Below are 18,624 nucleotides of genomic sequence, written 5' to 3' on the forward strand. Positions count from 1 at the left end.
TTATAGTTGTTTCCCGTCTATATAGATGCATTTTTAGTGTACAATGTGTCATTTTAGGGGGCTTTAACAGTCATAAACATTTATCTAAAAAAAGGTACAAGGGCTGGACGGAAATTGGATTTAACATATCTAATGTGTGAAGAAAAACCGTAGAATACTCAGAGAAAAACTGCTGAAGATCATTTTTGAAATATATGTAAACTAAAGGAAATTGAGGCATATTCACTAAGCACAAGGCTTTGGATGAAAAATCATAACACATACAAACAGCGCCCCCCTTTGGTAGCTCTTATCAGTAAAGACAAGCACCAAATTAATTAAAATTTTAATTTGAGTACATTTATTAAAAAATATTTAATATTTAGAGATATTTTCATCAAATTACCAACTCGGTTGCCGTGTCTTCCAGTTTTAAATACTAATCCACAACTTCCTGTTTTGCTGGGATTTACTGTAAATGTCATATGACACAGAGGCTGATGTCTTTAGTCACTCTTCATGACGGGATATTAAAGAGAACGTCTGATTCAAGCAGGTCAGATGTGTGTGGATACTCATACCTCAGGAAAAAGCTTTAAGAAAATAGCTACTTGCCTTGCATGGCTTCCATACATCTATAGAGTCATATTTAAAAGTTTAAAACAGCTGTAACTGGAAGCAAGGCTGAATGGTTGTCAGGAAGACATACCTGGAAAGAGCTTTTTCTGTCTGACAATCATTTATGTCAGTTTTCTTAATGTTGCTGGGATTTTAAGTAGAACCTTGCATTTTGGTCAGATGAGACTAAGCTTAAGCGTTACAACAACCGACACTTAATTTGGGTTTGGATCTAAACAAAGAATATGTGAAAGAAGAGTCTCATGGTCACTGGTGTGAAGGGTGGAGGTTCTGTGATGCTGGGGGTCTCTTTCACTTCCAAAGGCCCTGGAAACCTTCTCAGAGCGCATGTGGTCCTGGACTCTTTAAGAAGCCAAAAGAAAATTATTCAAAAACCTGGACAGAACTTTGATCATGCACACATAGAGAAAAGCTTTACTAGACAGAAACCTAACTTTCCACAACTAAATCCTATGGAAACCTTGTACTGGGAGGCTAAATTAGGGTGAGCAAAAGACGGGACGCAAGAATCTGGATAATCTAGAAAAAGGCCTCTTTTTTTTCATACTTTAACAATATCAAATGTTTTAGAGTCCTAATTGTTGTTAATGCATATTGACAGCAGGATTAATAATAACCGTGGTTGTATGCTTTGGATGGTGTTCTTTCCGAGAAGTAACCCTCTGCCACAGTGTGTTTTTTCAGGCTACAACAGGTTTTCAGCCTGAATTGTTCAGCGTTTATTCACATTCGTATCCATCCCTGACAAGCTTCCCTCACCGTGCTTAACAAAATTAACCCCTACACTGCAAAAAGGGAATTAAAATAAGAAAAACTTTCTAGAAATTAATGTATTTTTCCTTGATTTGAGCAGGTAGATTAGACTATTTGCCAATGGAATGAGATTTTTGCACTTACATAGGAACAATTCATCTCTAAAATAAGATAATTAGACATCCTGCACTTAAAATAAGATGATGGAGATTAATTGTTCCTATTTTAAGTGCAAAAATCTTATTCCATTGGCAAATAGTCTTATTTACCTGCTCTAATCAAGGAAAATTACAATGATTTCATTAAAATTTCACTTACTTTTAGTTCTGTTTTTGCAGTGTACAGCATAATGCTGCCTTGGTGCTTCAATGTGGGAAGCGTGCATTCAGGTTTATGTGCACTTTTAGTTTTTAGTCAAATTTAGAGTTTTTGTAGGCCAAAAACTTTAATTTTGGTTTAGTTTGACCACATTCTTCCACATGTTCGCCGTGTCCCCTAGATGCCTTTTTTCCAACAATGGCTTTCATCATAACACTCTCTCCTAAAGGCCAGTTTTACAGAATCCACAACTAGTAACTCCCTTGTCCACAGATCCTTCCACCCAAGCTGTGGATCTTTTCAGGTCTTCCAAAGTAAACACTGATCTCTTGGTCTGGGGTGTGAGTGGAGGGCCATGTTTTGGCAGGGTTCCCTGCTCATCCAAGAATGCATCATAGATTTTTTGATGGTGTTGCCTGAGATATTTGCAACACTAAGTTTGGGGTATAGTTTTAAAATCTAGCCATGCACTGAAATTCTCCACAACTTTAGCCCAGCCCAAGAAACACAGCACATGGTCTCAAACATTATTAGTGAGGCATCCACAGAAAAGCTGAATTAAACTAAGATTACATGACAAACAGTTGGATTTATGTTCTAATTAGGTGACTTCTTAAGACGATTGCACAGGATTTTATCAGATTAAAGAGGACTGAAATGCACCTTTTTTTTCAGAATAAAACCATTCTTGTGCTTTTGCTCTGCTGTTGTGCACTATTTTGTGTTGTTCTATCACATAAACCCCAATATAAAAAAAGACATTTGTGGTTGTAAAGAGACAAAGTGTGAAATAATCCAATGCAACTCCATGGAACAGCAGTCTTAGGTTCAAACCTTCAGAAACAGAAGGATTTGTGATTATTTTTGTGCCAATCCTGCAAAAAAAAAAAAAAAAAAAAAAAAAAAAAAAGCTGATGGCTTGTTCATTTTTGAAGTTCGTGAAATGGGAAGGGGGGAAGGGGTCTCCGCGGAAGGGTACATGCTACACATTAAACGGGATGGATCGTCAGGTATGAAGAAGAAGAAGAATACACCAACACATGCTACATCATGACTTATGATGGGTCTTTGCAGATTTTTGGGACGAGCCTGTATCCTTGCGAGGCTCCGATGAGAGCTGGTTTGGCTCAGCCACCAGGGAGGGCGGGACTACTTTTCTTAGCGGAGGAGCGGAGTTTTTGATTCAGCACCGGTGAAGGGGGGCTCCTGAATGGGAGCAGTCAGTCAGTGGATTCGTGTGAGTTACCACCGAGGCTACACACTACCGCCCAGCGTTTACGGGTTTTTTTTTAAGGGGGGCATAAAACAGAAGACAGCCACCTCTTTCCTCTTGTTATCCCCCCCATCCCCTCTCCTTTTTTTTCCGCGGACTCTTCGGGCGCAGAAATCCTGTAGAAATGGCTCAGATATTACCGATACGGTTTCAGGAACATCTCCAGGTAAGCACACAGGAAGACAAAAAAACAACAACAACACACCCCTGAAATTAACTAGAGCTCCTTTTGTTTCTGCGTGGCTCTGCGCCCATGTTGCTCCGCACACAAACAGCACATGTCGCATTTAAATGGAATCTGAAATTGGGCTGCAGGGTGGTGCTCAATATAGCCACAGGGCCTAGTTTTCTCCTGCCGGGCAGATGATGACTTGGAGAAAATGAGCAGGCTGGTTTGTGCACAGCTCCAATGCGGACCTGCGTGTTTCAAGTTTCTTTTTTTTCTTCTTTTTTTTTGTAGCCATCTGCAGCGTTTTGATACTTTCTCTCTTTAATGTTTTAGCGCCTACCACGGAGCTCAGCTGTTCGCGGTCGCGTCGTAACTGAGACCCTGAATGGCACTGGCTCTCAGGCTTTGTTGCTGCCGCGCTGTCAGGTCTTGCGGCGGCATATTCGCCTGCTTGCAGCCGTCTGCCGGGCCAATTTATGCGCTGAAAACGAGGCCATTGCGGGGCCTTGGGCGTACATTTCCAGACAGGTGTGTGGCAGAAGTGGAATCTGCTATTTTGCGCTTGGGGGGTGCCTCACTTCCTTGCCTTACCGCTGCCAGGATGAGAAACATTTCTGGGCCGTTCATCCTGCAAGCTCTGCATAGCATCTTGTTTTTTTTGCGTCCTTTTTTAACTTTTTTCACATTTTATCCTTCTAAAACCACAAAATGCAGTTAATTTTTTTTTGGCATTTGATGTGCTACCATCAGACTGTAGCGTTTGATTGCAAACTCTTATGACAAATGATGCTCATTTGTACCAAATCTTAAGAAATGCTGAAAACTGATACTCTGAAAAGTGTGGCTTGCATTTGTACTTCCTGAACCCCCCCCCCCCTCCAAATAAATCCACTGCAAATTTTCCTTGATAATCTGCATAACCCATCATAGCTTTTTAAATATACAGAACTGCTATGATATCCCCCAACAGTGTGCCTAAAACTCTATGACAAACATGTACTTTTACAATGGGGGATTTTTAAAAAAAATATAATTTTTAAAAATGGATTTCTGTTCATACATTTCAAGTCCCCAGACGTTCATGCCACAGAAGCGCCATGCGCAGGCCCCTGATTCTTGTACGTTCTTTGTGTTTTCTAAAATCAAGCTTTCCTCTTGACTCATTACCCCGCTTCCATTATGGAAAATATTTAAAAGTATATATCTTTCGGTAATATTTCTTGCTCCGTACTTTGACTGGTTTTGAATTCGAATTCCCGCTTCCCCTACCGAGTGACTTACCTCGAATTAAATCTAAATGACTCGGAACGATCCCTTTCTAGATTATTTATCAGTCATATAGTCATATTTTCTGTGGTTAGACGGTGAATAAAAGTAATTGAATCGTTGTCGGAGGGCGTTCAAATTGATATGTGTTCAGCATGAAACGGCAGATGGCTCTGTTTCGTACCTGGAAAAAGACTCAAAGATTCTTTATTGTCACCTCGTGTTGCCGTGATTAAATTTCTTTTTGGCCACTCCGGCTAAGAGTACATAAGAAAGACAAACAAATAAACTGGCAATGAATGAAGAAGAGTTAGTTTTTTTTTTTTTTTTTTTTTTTTTTTTTTTGCATTATGCCGTTCAAAAGATTCATTAAAAAAAAAAAGTTGAGTGCACAACATTGCATTGTCACTGTGACCCTTAATGGCACCGGCCATTCAGTTATTGCTACCATGTTTTTTTAGTTAATTAATATATGGTCATTGGTGCCCATGCAGAGTTTGGAGATAAAACTACCAGACGGATGTGTGCAGAAGTGGATTTTTTGCACCCAGACCGCGTTGCTTCACTGCACTCGAACTTCCAGGATGAGATTGTTTTGCGTGGCATCCTGCTTTATATTACAGCAGTAATATTGTATTGATTTATTTGTATTTCCAGGTTCTAACTGACGCTTCTGGGCAGCTTCAAAGCAGTCGTTCTCACTTTATAAGAGTAGCACATGCCATTTAGTCTTTGGTAAGTCATCGCTTAGTAGAAAAATGGCTCTTTACAATGCGTGACAATAAATAAAACAAACAGCCACTTGTTCGGTCGTCTGCGGGGGGAACCGTTTTCACCATCGTCCCCCTTTTTTTTTTTTTTTTTTTTTTTTTTTCACCCTCAATGCTTCGGACTTTGAATCGTCTCCAGGCAGCCCCCATTGCCTGGTGTCCTGCAGCCAAAAGAGAAACTTGGTGACGCACTCCTCCACCTCCATTGGTCTGTAGCCGGTTGTTATGGCAGCAGCAGGCAGTGAAATGGCCTTTCACTAGAGAAGAAGGAGAAAGGCAGTCCCCACCCCTCTTCTCCAGCTTCTCTGGCTTCTAGCTCTACTTTCTTTCTGGACCAAAGATCCTCTATTTGGCTGAAAACTGCAGGCAACAACAGCAGAGCTCTGTGGCGTATCAGGCAGCGTCTGGGTCATCAGTTCAAACTGTTCTCAGAGCCGCATACCGCCCGCGTTTTATATACATTTCTTAAGCATGAGACAGTGATAAGCAACAAACCGGTTCACGTTCCTCTCCTCGCATGAAATCCCAGCTCTACGCCGTCGTATCCCCGTGCGAATCTAGGTGGCTCAAGCAGAGTGAAAAATGCTTGGAATTTGCAAACCCAAGGCTTTGAGTCTCAAGTTGTTGAGCTTTTTTTTTTTTTTTGGCCTGGTATTTACAGCTCAGTCTATACTGTCAGGGTGCAGGAATTTTGCCAGCTTCAGTTGAACCTTCTTGATTATTCCAGCTCAGATCTTTTTGGGAGGATAACATAGACTCCTAACATAGACTCAAAGTACTGAGATAGTGTTTTATATATTTTTTTGTATGGTAAAAGGAAATTATTTGTGTGGAAAATGTTTAGCTTTCCTGAACTTTAGTTCTTATTTTAATATCTAAAAGTTTAAAATTGGAATTCCTAAAAAAAAAAAAAGAACATCAGGCTTTATAAATTGATTTAAATTTGAATGACACCTGTTATTGTTATTTTGTCTCATCGTAATTTGACAAACTCATCGACACTTTTGGTTTTTGAGGAGCTGAATTCTCGCGGTATTTGTGCGTTCACAAGCATGCGAGAATCCGGCTTCAGCCGTTTGTGACCGAACCAAAAACGGTTCGGGCCAATCACGTTGCAGTATTGTGGTTTAAGGCGGGACATGCAGCTGTGACGAAAGCAAGAGCTGCCGAGCCCACAGCCAAACCAAAATAAACATGGCAGCACAAGAGGACACAGGCGTAACTGCTGCTGTCACATCGGTTTCGTAAGAATCAACAATTCTATCTTTGAAAGAAGAACAACAGGAAGTGCCTGTATAGCTTACCTTCTTGAAGTTTCTCATGACGCCTGCTGCTTAAATTTTAGTTTTGATAACGTGATTGGCTAAAACCAACCTCCACTAAGTGTCGCTTCACCCAATCAGCTCAGAGAGTTCTGCTGAAGGTCCCTCCTTTCCCCGAACGGATTTGATGGGAGCAGAACCAGATTGATAATGTGCAGAACGGCGAGTGCTACACATTATCAATCTGGCTGGCCAGGTTGCAGAATACCCGTAGACAAACTAACAGAGGAAAATTTGCCAAAAGTAATCAATACAAATCCAGAAAAGTATAATTTCACCATTTGTTTCGTCTCTAGAGCCTCTTCAGGGTTTGCTTCAGATGTAAAACAAAGCTTTTAAACAACTAATTCATTGATATTTACAAATATCATCTTAAAGAATCTGGATAACCATTGTTGTTTAGTAATTTATTTGTGAAATCACATTTTAGACTTTGCAAAAAATAGAGCTGACATTATAAAATATACCAAAAGGAAAAAGAATGCACCAATCAGGCTTTATGTGGCCGATGCTGCTTTTAGGTCTAAGCCCTCAAATTTGATTTTTGTTCCAAACTGCAGCGTAAAAAAAAAAGTTGGGTAAAATCGTGCCGTCAGTCTAAAAGATTCGGAAACCACCAGAAAATGAGGAATAAGATTAATCCCATTTATGGATTAAAATGTATGTCTTAACCTTTAATATTTTTATTAAATTGATAAAAGTGCGTTTTTGATTTCATGATTTTACGAACAGAAAGTTAGGAAAATCCAATTAGGTAAATGCTTTGTGCCTAAAAAATCAAGGATATAAAAGAAAATAATCTTGTGAAAGATCAAGAGCTTTGTTCTAAAGTTTTGAACGTTGAACTTGAAAATGTTTCTTTTCCCAGGTGTAACGATTCTGTGTGTCAAATGTTTATTTCGCACATCTCTGGCTATAGATCAAAGTAAATGCACACCTGTCATGGCCAGGTTTATTTAGCTAAGATTTATGCTCTGAAGTTCATAATCGCATCGACATGCTGTATTCAGATGAAAAGCTCTGCTGGGCTCTGAAATTCAGAGTCACTTGCAGCGCGTTTAGCCCTGCTGCTGACTGTGTGCGCAGCAACCTACGTACTGTAGCAGCGTGAGTAAGTGCCAAAATGTCCTGCAGCTCTAAACCTCCTGAAAACTGTCCAGCCGAGCTGTTTGGACACCTTTTTAACCTGCAGCTCTGCAGCAATTTCTGCTGCAACATCTGTGCTAATGAAACGATGCCACCACGGCAGACAAACGGATGCGTTTGATGGAGGTGTGACGTAAACGTGGCTTGTTCAGACCCGGCAAACGACATCAGGAAAGGAAGCAGAGGGACAGAAGAGGCAGGAACTCTTAGCGCTGGCCAGCAGGGAGGAGGATGTGCGTCTGTGTTCGGTCACCAGAGCGCTCACATAAAAACTTTGAGGGCTCTGTTTTACACACAATGCTTTCATTGTTAGTTTATTTTTACTCTTTAGCTGGTTAAAATGATGTAAAATGGAGATTCACTTTAATTCACTTTATTTATATGGCACCTATTGACAACAAGGGCACTTTACAAAAATGGTCAATGCAGTTTATTCAGACTGATTCAAAGTGAATTTGAATGAATGTATCCTAATTATCCCACAATGCAAGTCAAGTTTGGTTTATTATGCAGCATCAACTCCAGGATTGGCATGCAGCGACAGTGGACAGTTGCTTGCATTGTGTCACTAACTTTGCAGCAATCCCTCATACCCAGCATACATGTTCATGCCGAACATTTCATTCTCATTAGAAAATAATGAGTAAGTTGCTTTAATGTACAGTTTAAATATAGAAGTGAGGCACTTATCAGTGGGCCAGCTTTCCCCCCGTTTATCCTTGATTGGTGATCGACAGTTCAAGTACTAATAAATTGTCTTTTTAAACTTTTTTAAATATTAAATGCATTAAAGGGGAAATCTCCTACTTTATTCAGTCTGTCAATGCATCAAGAGACTGCCTATTAATGCTCGTTTTTTTTAAGTAAAATTACTATCTTTTATCAAGGAAGGGCATTTTTTTCCTTTAATTTAATTGTGACTTTAAATATTTTTTTACATAAATAAGTGAAGATATGTGTTACAGTACTTAAGAAGAACATTAGTCAAAAGTTGTAATCAGCAAGTGAAGACTGCAGGGTAAAGAGAAAATCTGCGTTGGTCAGGAAAAGCTTCATCGGCGCATCTCTTAATAAATATCCACCAAGAAACGTGAGGGGTGTAAACAAGCAAACAAGAAGAATGATATGACTCCAGAAATCTGCCTCAATCTGCCCAAACACGGCAACCTGGTGAAGTTGAGCCGAACAGCATGAGGCCGTAAAACGAACTGAAGCCAAAGTGAAAACTAAAACTGATCCTTTTACGCAGCTAATGGATCTGATCCTTGTAAATCCACATTAGCCTGCTTCTCTCTGTCGAGGCTTTTTTAGCTTTAGTCCCACTCAGGACTACATTACCATCCACTGACAGACGGTTGTGGGTGGCCTTACTGCAGCAAGCTCAACAGTGGAGCTCAGATTGTAACATCGTTTGTGGGTACTTGCTTTTTAGATAAGAGCAACATTATACTGTAACAGTTTCACACAAGTAGCAGTTAACCTTTTGCTCTCTTGGGATCAAAAGTCTTTGACACTTAACCGTACGGGTCTAGCAACAGTCGGGGTCTCTCATCCAGCCGGTAAGGAGCAGCGTTGGGGCCGGTTCTTTTTAGGTACAGGAACTCATCTGTGATCTGGAGGATCCACTGGACTCAGAACATGAATCTGTGAATTGATTGAGATGTCTCTTCAGAGCACAGAAAGCAGCTAAAACGGTAGTATAGATTTCCGATATTAAATATAAACACTGGAAGGTGAGGTAATAACGCTGTTTGTTGCTGTTTGTTGAGGCAGGCTGGTATTTTTAGAGGTAAATTGTCATCACGTCTCATTAGGTTATATCTGACTGCTGGATCTCAGTGCCGCTCCGATACCCGGACAGTCCAACAGACCTTTCAGTTCACACAGCAAGGCACCTTACAGTTTTGGGCCACTTCTAAATGTTGCTGGTGTTTGTTTATGGTTGGGTTTAGGGGTCGAGGTTATGTTATATTTTTCTAGTTTTGGTTGCAAGCAGAGTTGTGTTGTAGATGATTTTGAAAGTCTATAATGAAGAACCTCCTGCTTTTCACCAATAAGAGCCAACAGACAGGGGCCAGTGCCCCTATAGAAAGGGTCCTGGCCCCTGTATTAAAGACATAACATTAAATACACTTCCTAAGATTATATGCACTGGCCAAGATACAATAATTGATTGGTCACTTTGTCCACATTTTTTTATTTTTTTTTACCTATACAGTTTTACTCTAAGAAGGATTACGGTTTTCATCTGCTAGATCAGGGGTCTGAAACTTGTAGTTCTAGGGCCACAAGTGGCTCACTTAATATTATTAAGCCATTAAATATTGCCCTGTTTTATTGTGTCATTATTTTGTAAAAACACTGGCCCCAGCTTGCCCCCCCCCCCCCCCCCCCCCCCTGTTAAATTTGGTCTAGAACTGGCGATGAGAGCCAATCAAACTAAAATCACCTCTTCTAGGCTCTGATCAATTGATTTAATCTCTAATGGGTTTAAAAATATCCTTCCAATCTCTTCTCTTATTCATATTTTTCTGTCTGTGAACCTCAGAAACAATGTAATCATGTGGAAACCAAAGGTTTTTGTGAATGAAACACCTTCTACCAGAATGTAATGTGATTTTTGTTTTTATGTTAACCAAAGCATGAACATTTCTGTGTGACAACCACCTCCCCCCAAAAAAACGGTGGGTAATTATGCTAATACTGCTTGCAAAGTTAAGAGAGGAAGATCTAGATTCATCAGGGGAAGCTTGCAGTTTAGTTTGCCTCCTTGCCTATTCAGCTACCTAGGGCAGCAACTTATTGTGAAAAAAATATAAAACACTGAAGTGTTTTTGCGTGGTTCCTCACTTGAGCCACTGATGCAACACTTCCTTCCAGTCATTGACTCACCAGATCCCCTCCATGCTGTATGGTCAGTAAAGCTCCTCTGTCTTTTTGGTATTAATGGTATTTTGTGCTAGTTAACCCCCAACTTTTGCAGAAAGACGATGCACAGTCTTGTGTGAGGGATCGATGGAGGTAATTTATGGGTCTGTGGAGACAGTAGATTAGAGCTGGAGTGTGATTTTTAGTCTGGAACCTTCTGCTAAAAGGTCTGGTGAGTCAGTCGCCCCACCCTGAACTGTAAAATGCCAAAGGCCTGTGTTACTGCTCTGCACAGGCCAACTTATCAGTCTCTTGTTTTGTTCGTCTCTAATAAGAAACCCATACATCACTCAGACGTCTTCTCTTCACTGTTGTTCTTTATTCTCTTCCCCGGTCCCTTGTTTGATTTTTACCATGATGCTAGGCTTTATCTTCAGCAATTCCTCTCCTTCTCGTCTTCATCTAGTCCCCCGCCTTCCTCATTGTGCCCCTTCCCTTCTACACCCTTAGATAATTTTGGCAGTGCTTGCAGGAGAACCACCATATGGCTCCGATCTGCCCTCGGGTCTTCTCTGTGGCTCTTTTCAAGACGTGTTTATGTTCCTCATATCACTATAGGGTGTGTTACTGTTGAACACAATTTTGAGCAATCAATATGAAGCTAGACAATTGCGTTAGGTTCTACCATCAAAGGAATCCCAAGAATAAGTCTCAAGTTATCTTTCCTCCTGTTTTTCCATAATCTGAGGTTAATTTGTCTTCTTTCTCATTGATATGACAGAATCAGTAGGTGTTTTCACGCCTTAACTCTAAAAATGTTCATGATGTTGTCCTGACAGTTTGGTTCCACTCTCTTCCCTGTATCCACACATCATTCTCAGTAAAGGCTTTTTTGCGAGATTCGCAGCTGCATTTGCACGTTGCCCTGCTGAGCACTATTCTAGAAAAAAATTAACAGACGAGGACAGGATAATCCTTATTTTATCCCCCAGTGGGTAAAGTTATAAATAAATAGAAACATGTAGATATATTAGAAAAAAAACTGTAGAGTGGACAAATACAAAGTAGGAAAACTGTAAAGGAACGAAAATGGGAATTGTGAATCCTTAATTGTAAAATCTTATATGATTAGACTGTTTCTGTACAAGTCGTGCTTGGATTTGTGCAAGAATAGACCAATACAGAAATCTGCAACGAACTGCTGATTATGATTTGGTCATTTAATTTTTGGTAGCAATGTGCACAATATTAAAAGACCAATAAGCAACAAATTTACTGTAAATTGAACCAAAATCATTCTCATTTGTCACTCGCTATGAAAGTAGCATCCCCTCCAAACAATCGGTCCTGTCCATCAACAATGTCTTAGTCGAGTTTTTCTCTTTTCAAAATTAAAGGTACAGTGCGGAACTACTTTGGTTCAGAGTGTAGTGCGTGTTTACTTCCTGGTTCCTGAGCCAATCATATAAGAGTTCCCAGGGTTCCCAAAACAGAGCGCAGCGTTTGGTATTTGATTTTGGCAAAATGGACAGGTTGCTGGTTCAATCCCCCGCTCTGACAGTCTCAGTCGTTGTCAGAAGGCCCGGAGGCGCCGTTGTATGGCAGCCTCGCCTCTTGTCAGTCTGCCCCAGAGCAGCTGTGGCTGCTAACATAGCTCACCACCGTCAAGGTGTGAATGGAAACCAGTGACTGACTGTAGTGTAAAGCACTTTGAGGTCGTAAGACTTGATGGAGCTATACAAGTACAAGCCATTTAGCACTTACCGTATTTTCCCGACTATAGAGCTCACCTCTATATAAGCCGCACCCACTAAGTTTTAAAAAAAACCTAGAAAAGTACATATAAAAGCCGCACCGGGGTAAAAGCCGCTGATAACAACTGAAATGGTTACCGGTACCTCGTTTAACAGAACACAACTGAACAAACTGTAGCACAAAAGTAAAAGTGCTGATCAAACAGAACAGAAAAGTTATTGATTTATTTATTCATCGTCCTCCTGCGCACTGAAACCACTGAAGTCTTCTTCTTCAGTGTCGGACTTGAACAGCATCAGAAGAGCTTCTTCACATACCTTCTCTGTGTGAATATCAGAGTTGCTCTCCGTGTCGCTGTCATCCCGGGGGGAAGCTGGCTCTGAAGCTGCGGCGCTCTCTTCACGCAGCAGTCCGGCCTTTCGGAACCCGTTGGTAATGGTAGATTCCTTCACGCTGCCCCACGCTGTTAGGATCCACTGACAGACATCAGAAAATGATGCTCTTCGCATGCGGCCAGTTTTTGTGAAGGATTTTTCGCCGCTCGTCATCCAAGCCTCCCATTCACACCGGAGTGCTGCTTTAAACGCCCGATTCACACTGATGTCCAGAGGTTGCAAAAACTTTGTTGTGCCTCCAGGAATCACAGCAGGAATTGAGTTGGTTCTCTTGATGACAGCTTTCACTGAGTCGGTGATGTGGGCCCTCATACTGTCCAAAACAAGAAGCGCCTTTTTACGGTGAAAAAATCCTCCTGGGCGCTTTCCGTAGCACTCCGTTAACCAGTCCTTCATCAGACTTTCAACCATCCATCCTTTCTGGTTTACTTTAACCACTATGTCCTTCGGGAGTTGGTCTTTCGGCATAGTTTTGCGCTTAAAAATCACCATCGGGGGAAGCTTCTTTCCAGAGCCGGTGCAGCCCAGGACGCAGGTGAAATGGGTTCTCTCATGACCGGTGGTTTTCACCATAATGGATGATGCACCTGTCTTGTTCACGGTCCTGGTCAGCGGCAGATCAAATGTTAATGGCACTTCATCCATATTTATAATATCGTCTGGTCCTATGGCGTTCTCCGCAATTTTTGTTTTAACAAATTGTCGGAAATTTGCTACTTTTTCCTGGTAGTCTGGGGGGAGTTGCTGACAGAGAGTTGTTCGCGCCCTAATGGACAGGTTCTTTCTTCTCATGAATCTGAAACACCAAGACGGTCCTCCGTTGAAATCCTCAATATTCATTTCGCGGGCGACTGATTTGGCTTTCAGCCGGATTTGCACGGTGGATACACCTCGGCCACCTGCTCTCTGAGTGTTAACCCAGTCCTCAAGAACATTTTCAAGTTCAGGCCACCTGCTTTTATGTCCTCTGAAAGCCTTTCTGGTTTTTTTACATTGGATGAGTTCTTCCCGCTGCCGTCTCCAGCGCCGAACCATGGATTCGTTCACGTCAAGTTTACGTGCGGCAGCTCTATTCCCTTCCTGTACTGCCAGATCGATGGCCTTCAACTTAAAAGCGGCATCATAAGAACTTCTTCGTGCTGTTTCCATGATGAGTGGGTATGGTTTTGAATAAAATCCTCCGTCGTGTCTGCTGCTTACAAGTGCTAAATAAAAATTAGCGCTATCTTCTTCTTTGATTTCCAACTTTGACTTCCCTACCGTCTCGTTTTTTTTAACTTTCTGCTAAAGCGCCCCCTGGCGGGTTATGAAAAATCCACAGAAAAGCCGCACCACATTATAAACCGCATGGTTCGAAGCGTGGGGAAAAAGTAGCGGCTTATAGTCGGGAAAATACGGTATTTACCTTTAATGTTGCAAAGGACTGGTTGGAATAGGCTCATTTATATAAAACGAGTCAGGAGCTTACAAACTGTACGTCAGTGTAATGTCAATGTAAACTTCAGGCTGTTTGATGTAGACTGAATGCAGCAGCTGCCTTCCTTCACCTATGACAGGTGTAATGCCGTAGATGGTGAAGAACATAGTCTTGGGCACTCAAGAAATGTTGATCTAACGCAACCGATAATGTTATTGCAGTATTTACTAATAATACTGCTGACCCATGCTTTTTAAATTTTTTTATTGAGCATTCCTGTGTAGAATGAAGCAGGCTGTAACTAAGGGAGTTTTCTAGCTCGGTTTGGTCGTCGTGTATTTGGTGTCGTAGAATTATATCTGGAGAGCTTAGACGGCTTTGAGTGGTGGCTTCCCTACTTTATGGTAGCTTGGATGTTTGTCGAACATCTTAGGAGACGTCCATGATTATTGGATGTGGAAGCGTATTTATTTGAAAACAAACTTCCGTGATTAAACAATGGAATAAAGGTGGTATACTTTTTCACTTTCAGAAATGGACTGTAATGTCAGGTGACCAGAGTCCATTCTGTTTTGAACTTTCTTTGTCAACCTTGTTATAAGTTGTATTTTTTTTTTGTACAAAATGTAGATCCCACAGTCCAAAAACATGACTGTCAGGTTAATTGGCCTCTCTAAATTGTCCTTAGGTGTGAGTGTGTGTGTGAATGGTTGTTTGTCCTGTTTGTCTCTGTGTTGCCCTGCAATAGACTGGCGGCCTGTCCAGGGTGTACCCCGTCTCTCGCCCATTGACAGCTGGAGATAGGCACCAGCACCCCAAGCGACCCCCAACAGGGATAAACGTGTCGGAAAACGGATGGATGGAGAATGTGGATTACTCTACAAACAGTTAACAGATCCAATTTTTAATGTGAAATAGTTATTCAGTTGGCTAAAGGTTTCTGATTTCACTGAAAAAAACCTAATTTATTAGACAGTAAAACATTTCTTGTCTAAAAGTAGCCTTTAATCTACGCCCCCCGTTTAACCCTTGATTTACGATCGCCTCAGCCTTCCCGTTTTTGCTGCAGACTTGATTTAAATGGCTTCAAATGATTTGTTGTCCTGCTGCTCCGGCCAACTGGGAGATAGTGTGGCCCTTGTGATGAGTTGTAAAGATTCCTTTCTGCTTGCTTCAGACTGCATAATGCAGTCAGTTCAGTCATCAGACGGAGAATGCTTGTTGTGCTGCGCTCTCTCAGCAGCTCAGTCAAACGGTCTGGGTGCAGCCGGAGTGTTTTACATTTTACTTCGCTGAAGATTTCACACTATTCAGCAGATGTGATGAATCGCTGGTTATTGCGGGAGATTATACTTAGCTGTAAAAGACGTTTAAACTATATGGTTGTAGCGTTAGCATCCTGTTCTGTCAAAGGTCTCTATGCTTGTTTGCTGAGACTCCTGTCTGGGAAAACACCCTTTGAGAAAATTACTGGAAGGCAGGAGCCGACATGCTGCTATTTTAATCAAAACTATATTTTGATGTGCCTCTCGCTGCTTTACACCGGCAAAGCAAATATCAGCTGCTGCCATCTAAAGTTCCCAGGGACTTGTTTTCTCTCCACATTCTTCAAAGAAGCAGTTTTCATGGGTGACCTTCACATCAGACAGCGTTGGTAAAATTAGATGTAAAAGTCTTTCACGCTTCATTTAACATGTGCGGCTGGGACAACCATAAAATGACCAGCTGGACACCTTGTTGTACTGCTAGGCTGACCAGTCTAATCGCATGAGTTTGAGTTTTATAGAAGAATATTTATTCACATGTAATTTCTCTTTGTAATGATATGATGGAGAATTTATTCATGCTACGGCTGTCACCGTCAGTTTTCCTGGTTTTCTTTATGCTAACTTCAGATGACCACTTTTTGGGGTCAGCTTTATCTTTACCATACTGGCATGAAAGCTGCACGTTTTCCAGTAAAACCAATTGAATATTGCCGTTTATTATACCATATTCAACATTTTGAGAATAGCTGTGCACATCGCCGCAGCATAATATAATAACAAGCTTTAGTTTTGCTTAAACTGTTGTAGCCAAGTTCTTATAGAGGAGAAACTACATGACTTACTACTGAGGAGGAACGCTGCTGACTGAACTGACCAAGTGAGGAGGCACAGAATATGGCTTACTGTGCGGCGGGAAACATGAACACAACTCACTTTTTGCAAATGTTAGGCCCTTGGATAGGAGGATGGATTTACAGCTGCAAGTACACTGCTGTTGTGTTTTGGCCGTCTCATTATCCCCGTCTCTGAATCCAGCTGGAAGTACTAACCATGTTGATGGCTAATGTCCTTTAATCCGCAAGCCACAAGCGTTTGGTCTGGTCTGCAGCAAAACATATCCTGGTGTTATCCTACGTTTTCTGCTAGATTCAAACTACAAGCTCAGTCAAAAAATGCTTTATAGTCCTTTTGAATATATATATAAAAAAAAAATCATAATCAGCAGTCTGGAAGAGTGAGTTAAAACGTGACCTGCCTGAATACGTTGGAAGGATGACAGGGGGACACCAACATAGAGGGTGCTTCAATAATCGGTTCTGGAACTGATGAAAGTATCAACAGCCTTCTCCAGGTAGCAATTTAAAAAAAGGCTCAGCCGTAGTTTAAAGGCATAGAGAACAAAAGCCAGAGCAAACTACAGAGACAATTTGTCAAATTTTAAATCCTTGTCGAAAATGACCCCTAGATTTTTGACAGAGTTGCTGAAATTAGTCACAACTCCAACATGAATGGCAGCATTCCTGCCAAATAAAATCCATTTTGTTTTTTGTTCATTTAAAGCAGGACCGTGTTAGCTTAAGAGGTATTTAAGAGAGAGATTTTAAATGGATTTTTCAGATCAATATACAGCACTTGGCGCGTATGGATACTCCAAGCGGGCTGCCCTTCTCAAATACTTGCCTAAGTCACTTGAGCGGGTCAGATCTGTCGCTGAATGGCTCACATGACCTCGGTAACATGACCCATTCTAGGTTAGGGCAGCCGTGACAACAACATAAAACGGATCACTAACCTGATCAGACATATTTCTGGTTCTCTAATGTAGGATTTAATCTAGACGGGTGAATATGGCTTTAAGAAGTAACTCCATGATTTCTCAATCTGCTGGTCCAAAGTGGTCGGCTATATGATTCCAAAACATGGAGGGAGACAGTGCAGTGTTGCTAGTGGCCTTCATGGGCCTAAACCTGGGTGTTACAGGTATAGTGCCCCTAGTGGCTAAAAGCTACACGGTGCTGCTTTGAAAACAAAGAAATTCTTGCTAAGCCACTGTTTCATAGCAGATAAAATAAATTAGCAAATCATCTGCATAGCATTGGAATTTGAGATTGTGCAGGATCATGATAGTTTAAAACGGGGGTCACCAACATGGTGCCCCAAGTAGCCCCCGCAGGACCACATGGGGTGGCCATGAGCCTCCTCTAAAAGAACCACAATCCACCATCAAAACTTGTTTTTATTCCGTTACTCTTCTTGTTTAATCACACTTGCATTTATATAGATTTAAAAATGACAATATCTACAACAGTATGAAAAATGTATTTATTTTACATAAAGTTAAAGTGAAGGTTAGTAAAGGTAGCCCTTCGCATGACACAACACCAATGAAGTAGCTCTCAGTTTCAAAAAGCTTGGTGACTCCTGGTGTCAACATGTATGTGGGGAAAAAAGCAGAGGGCCTCAAGTGGAACCTTGTGGCACGCCACATGAAAGACCAAGGAGTTTCACAGATTTGGTGGCCGCTGCTTCACTCCCAACTGGTTGGATCTCCGAAGATCCAAAAGAAGATGCTAGATCACTGATATTCTGTGGATAAGAGAAACGTAATTTTATTTCATTATACAGTTTTACTATATTGTGAAAAAACTAAATGTGTATTGTCAGTTAAAATATTGAAAATAATCTAAAGATGTTTTCTATTGTGTGGGTTTTATTGGCTGTACCTTTTAAAGGTGTTTTATATGGAGCATCCCTGCACAGGGCGACTCCAGACCGCTCTCATTTTCTACATGATGCTCCGACTGGTGTGTTGATTTTCTTGTATTCTATTTTATTTCCAGCTGCAGAATCTGGGTGTGAACCCAGCCAACATCGGCTTCAGCTATCTGACAATGGAGTCGGACAAGTTCATTTGCATCCGAGAGAAGGTTGGCGAGCAAAACCAGGTGGTGATCGTGGACATGTCTGACCCCAACAACCCAATAAGGAGGCCGATCTCTGCTGACAGTGCCATCATGAATCCCGCAAGCAAGGTTATTGCGTTAAAAGGTGGGATGTTGACATCAATTTTAATTATATTGTGTTTTTAGATGAGTTAGTTTTTGTCTCCAGTACAATTTCTTGTGGGCAGTGCAGGAGTCATGTGATGATTAATGCTCCTTCAGCGCACTTAAATCTGTTTTCTCAATGTTCTTAATTGGTTCATCAGATTGATTACCTGCTCGTGAATATAACCCCTAAAGCACAAATGAAAGTGCTGATCAGGATGTCTTTTCTGTCCATCTTC

General features: G+C 41.2%; 1 protein-coding gene across 4 annotated transcripts in view; it reads left to right on the plus strand.

Annotated features, from left to right (window-relative positions):
- The first annotated feature begins 2,871 nt into the window (after positions 1-2,871).
- The window catches only part of cltcl1 (clathrin, heavy chain-like 1), a 46,441-nt gene continuing 30,688 nt past the window's right edge, over positions 2,872-18,624 (plus strand). For all 4 annotated transcript variants that reach the window (XM_021318059.2, XM_012865605.3, XM_021318060.2 and 1 more), the window contains exons 1-2: positions 2,872-3,128; positions 18,179-18,386. In XM_021318059.2, the coding sequence (XP_021173734.2) occupies positions 3,087-3,128; positions 18,179-18,386 (250 nt within the window). In that variant the 5' untranslated portion in view covers positions 2,872-3,086. The remainder of the gene's footprint in view (positions 3,129-18,178; positions 18,387-18,624) is intronic.

The sequence above is a fragment of the Fundulus heteroclitus genome, chromosome 12 (genome assembly GCF_011125445.2).
Source record: "Fundulus heteroclitus isolate FHET01 chromosome 12, MU-UCD_Fhet_4.1, whole genome shotgun sequence".
In the NCBI taxonomy this organism is placed as follows: domain Eukaryota; kingdom Metazoa; phylum Chordata; class Actinopteri; order Cyprinodontiformes; family Fundulidae; genus Fundulus; species Fundulus heteroclitus.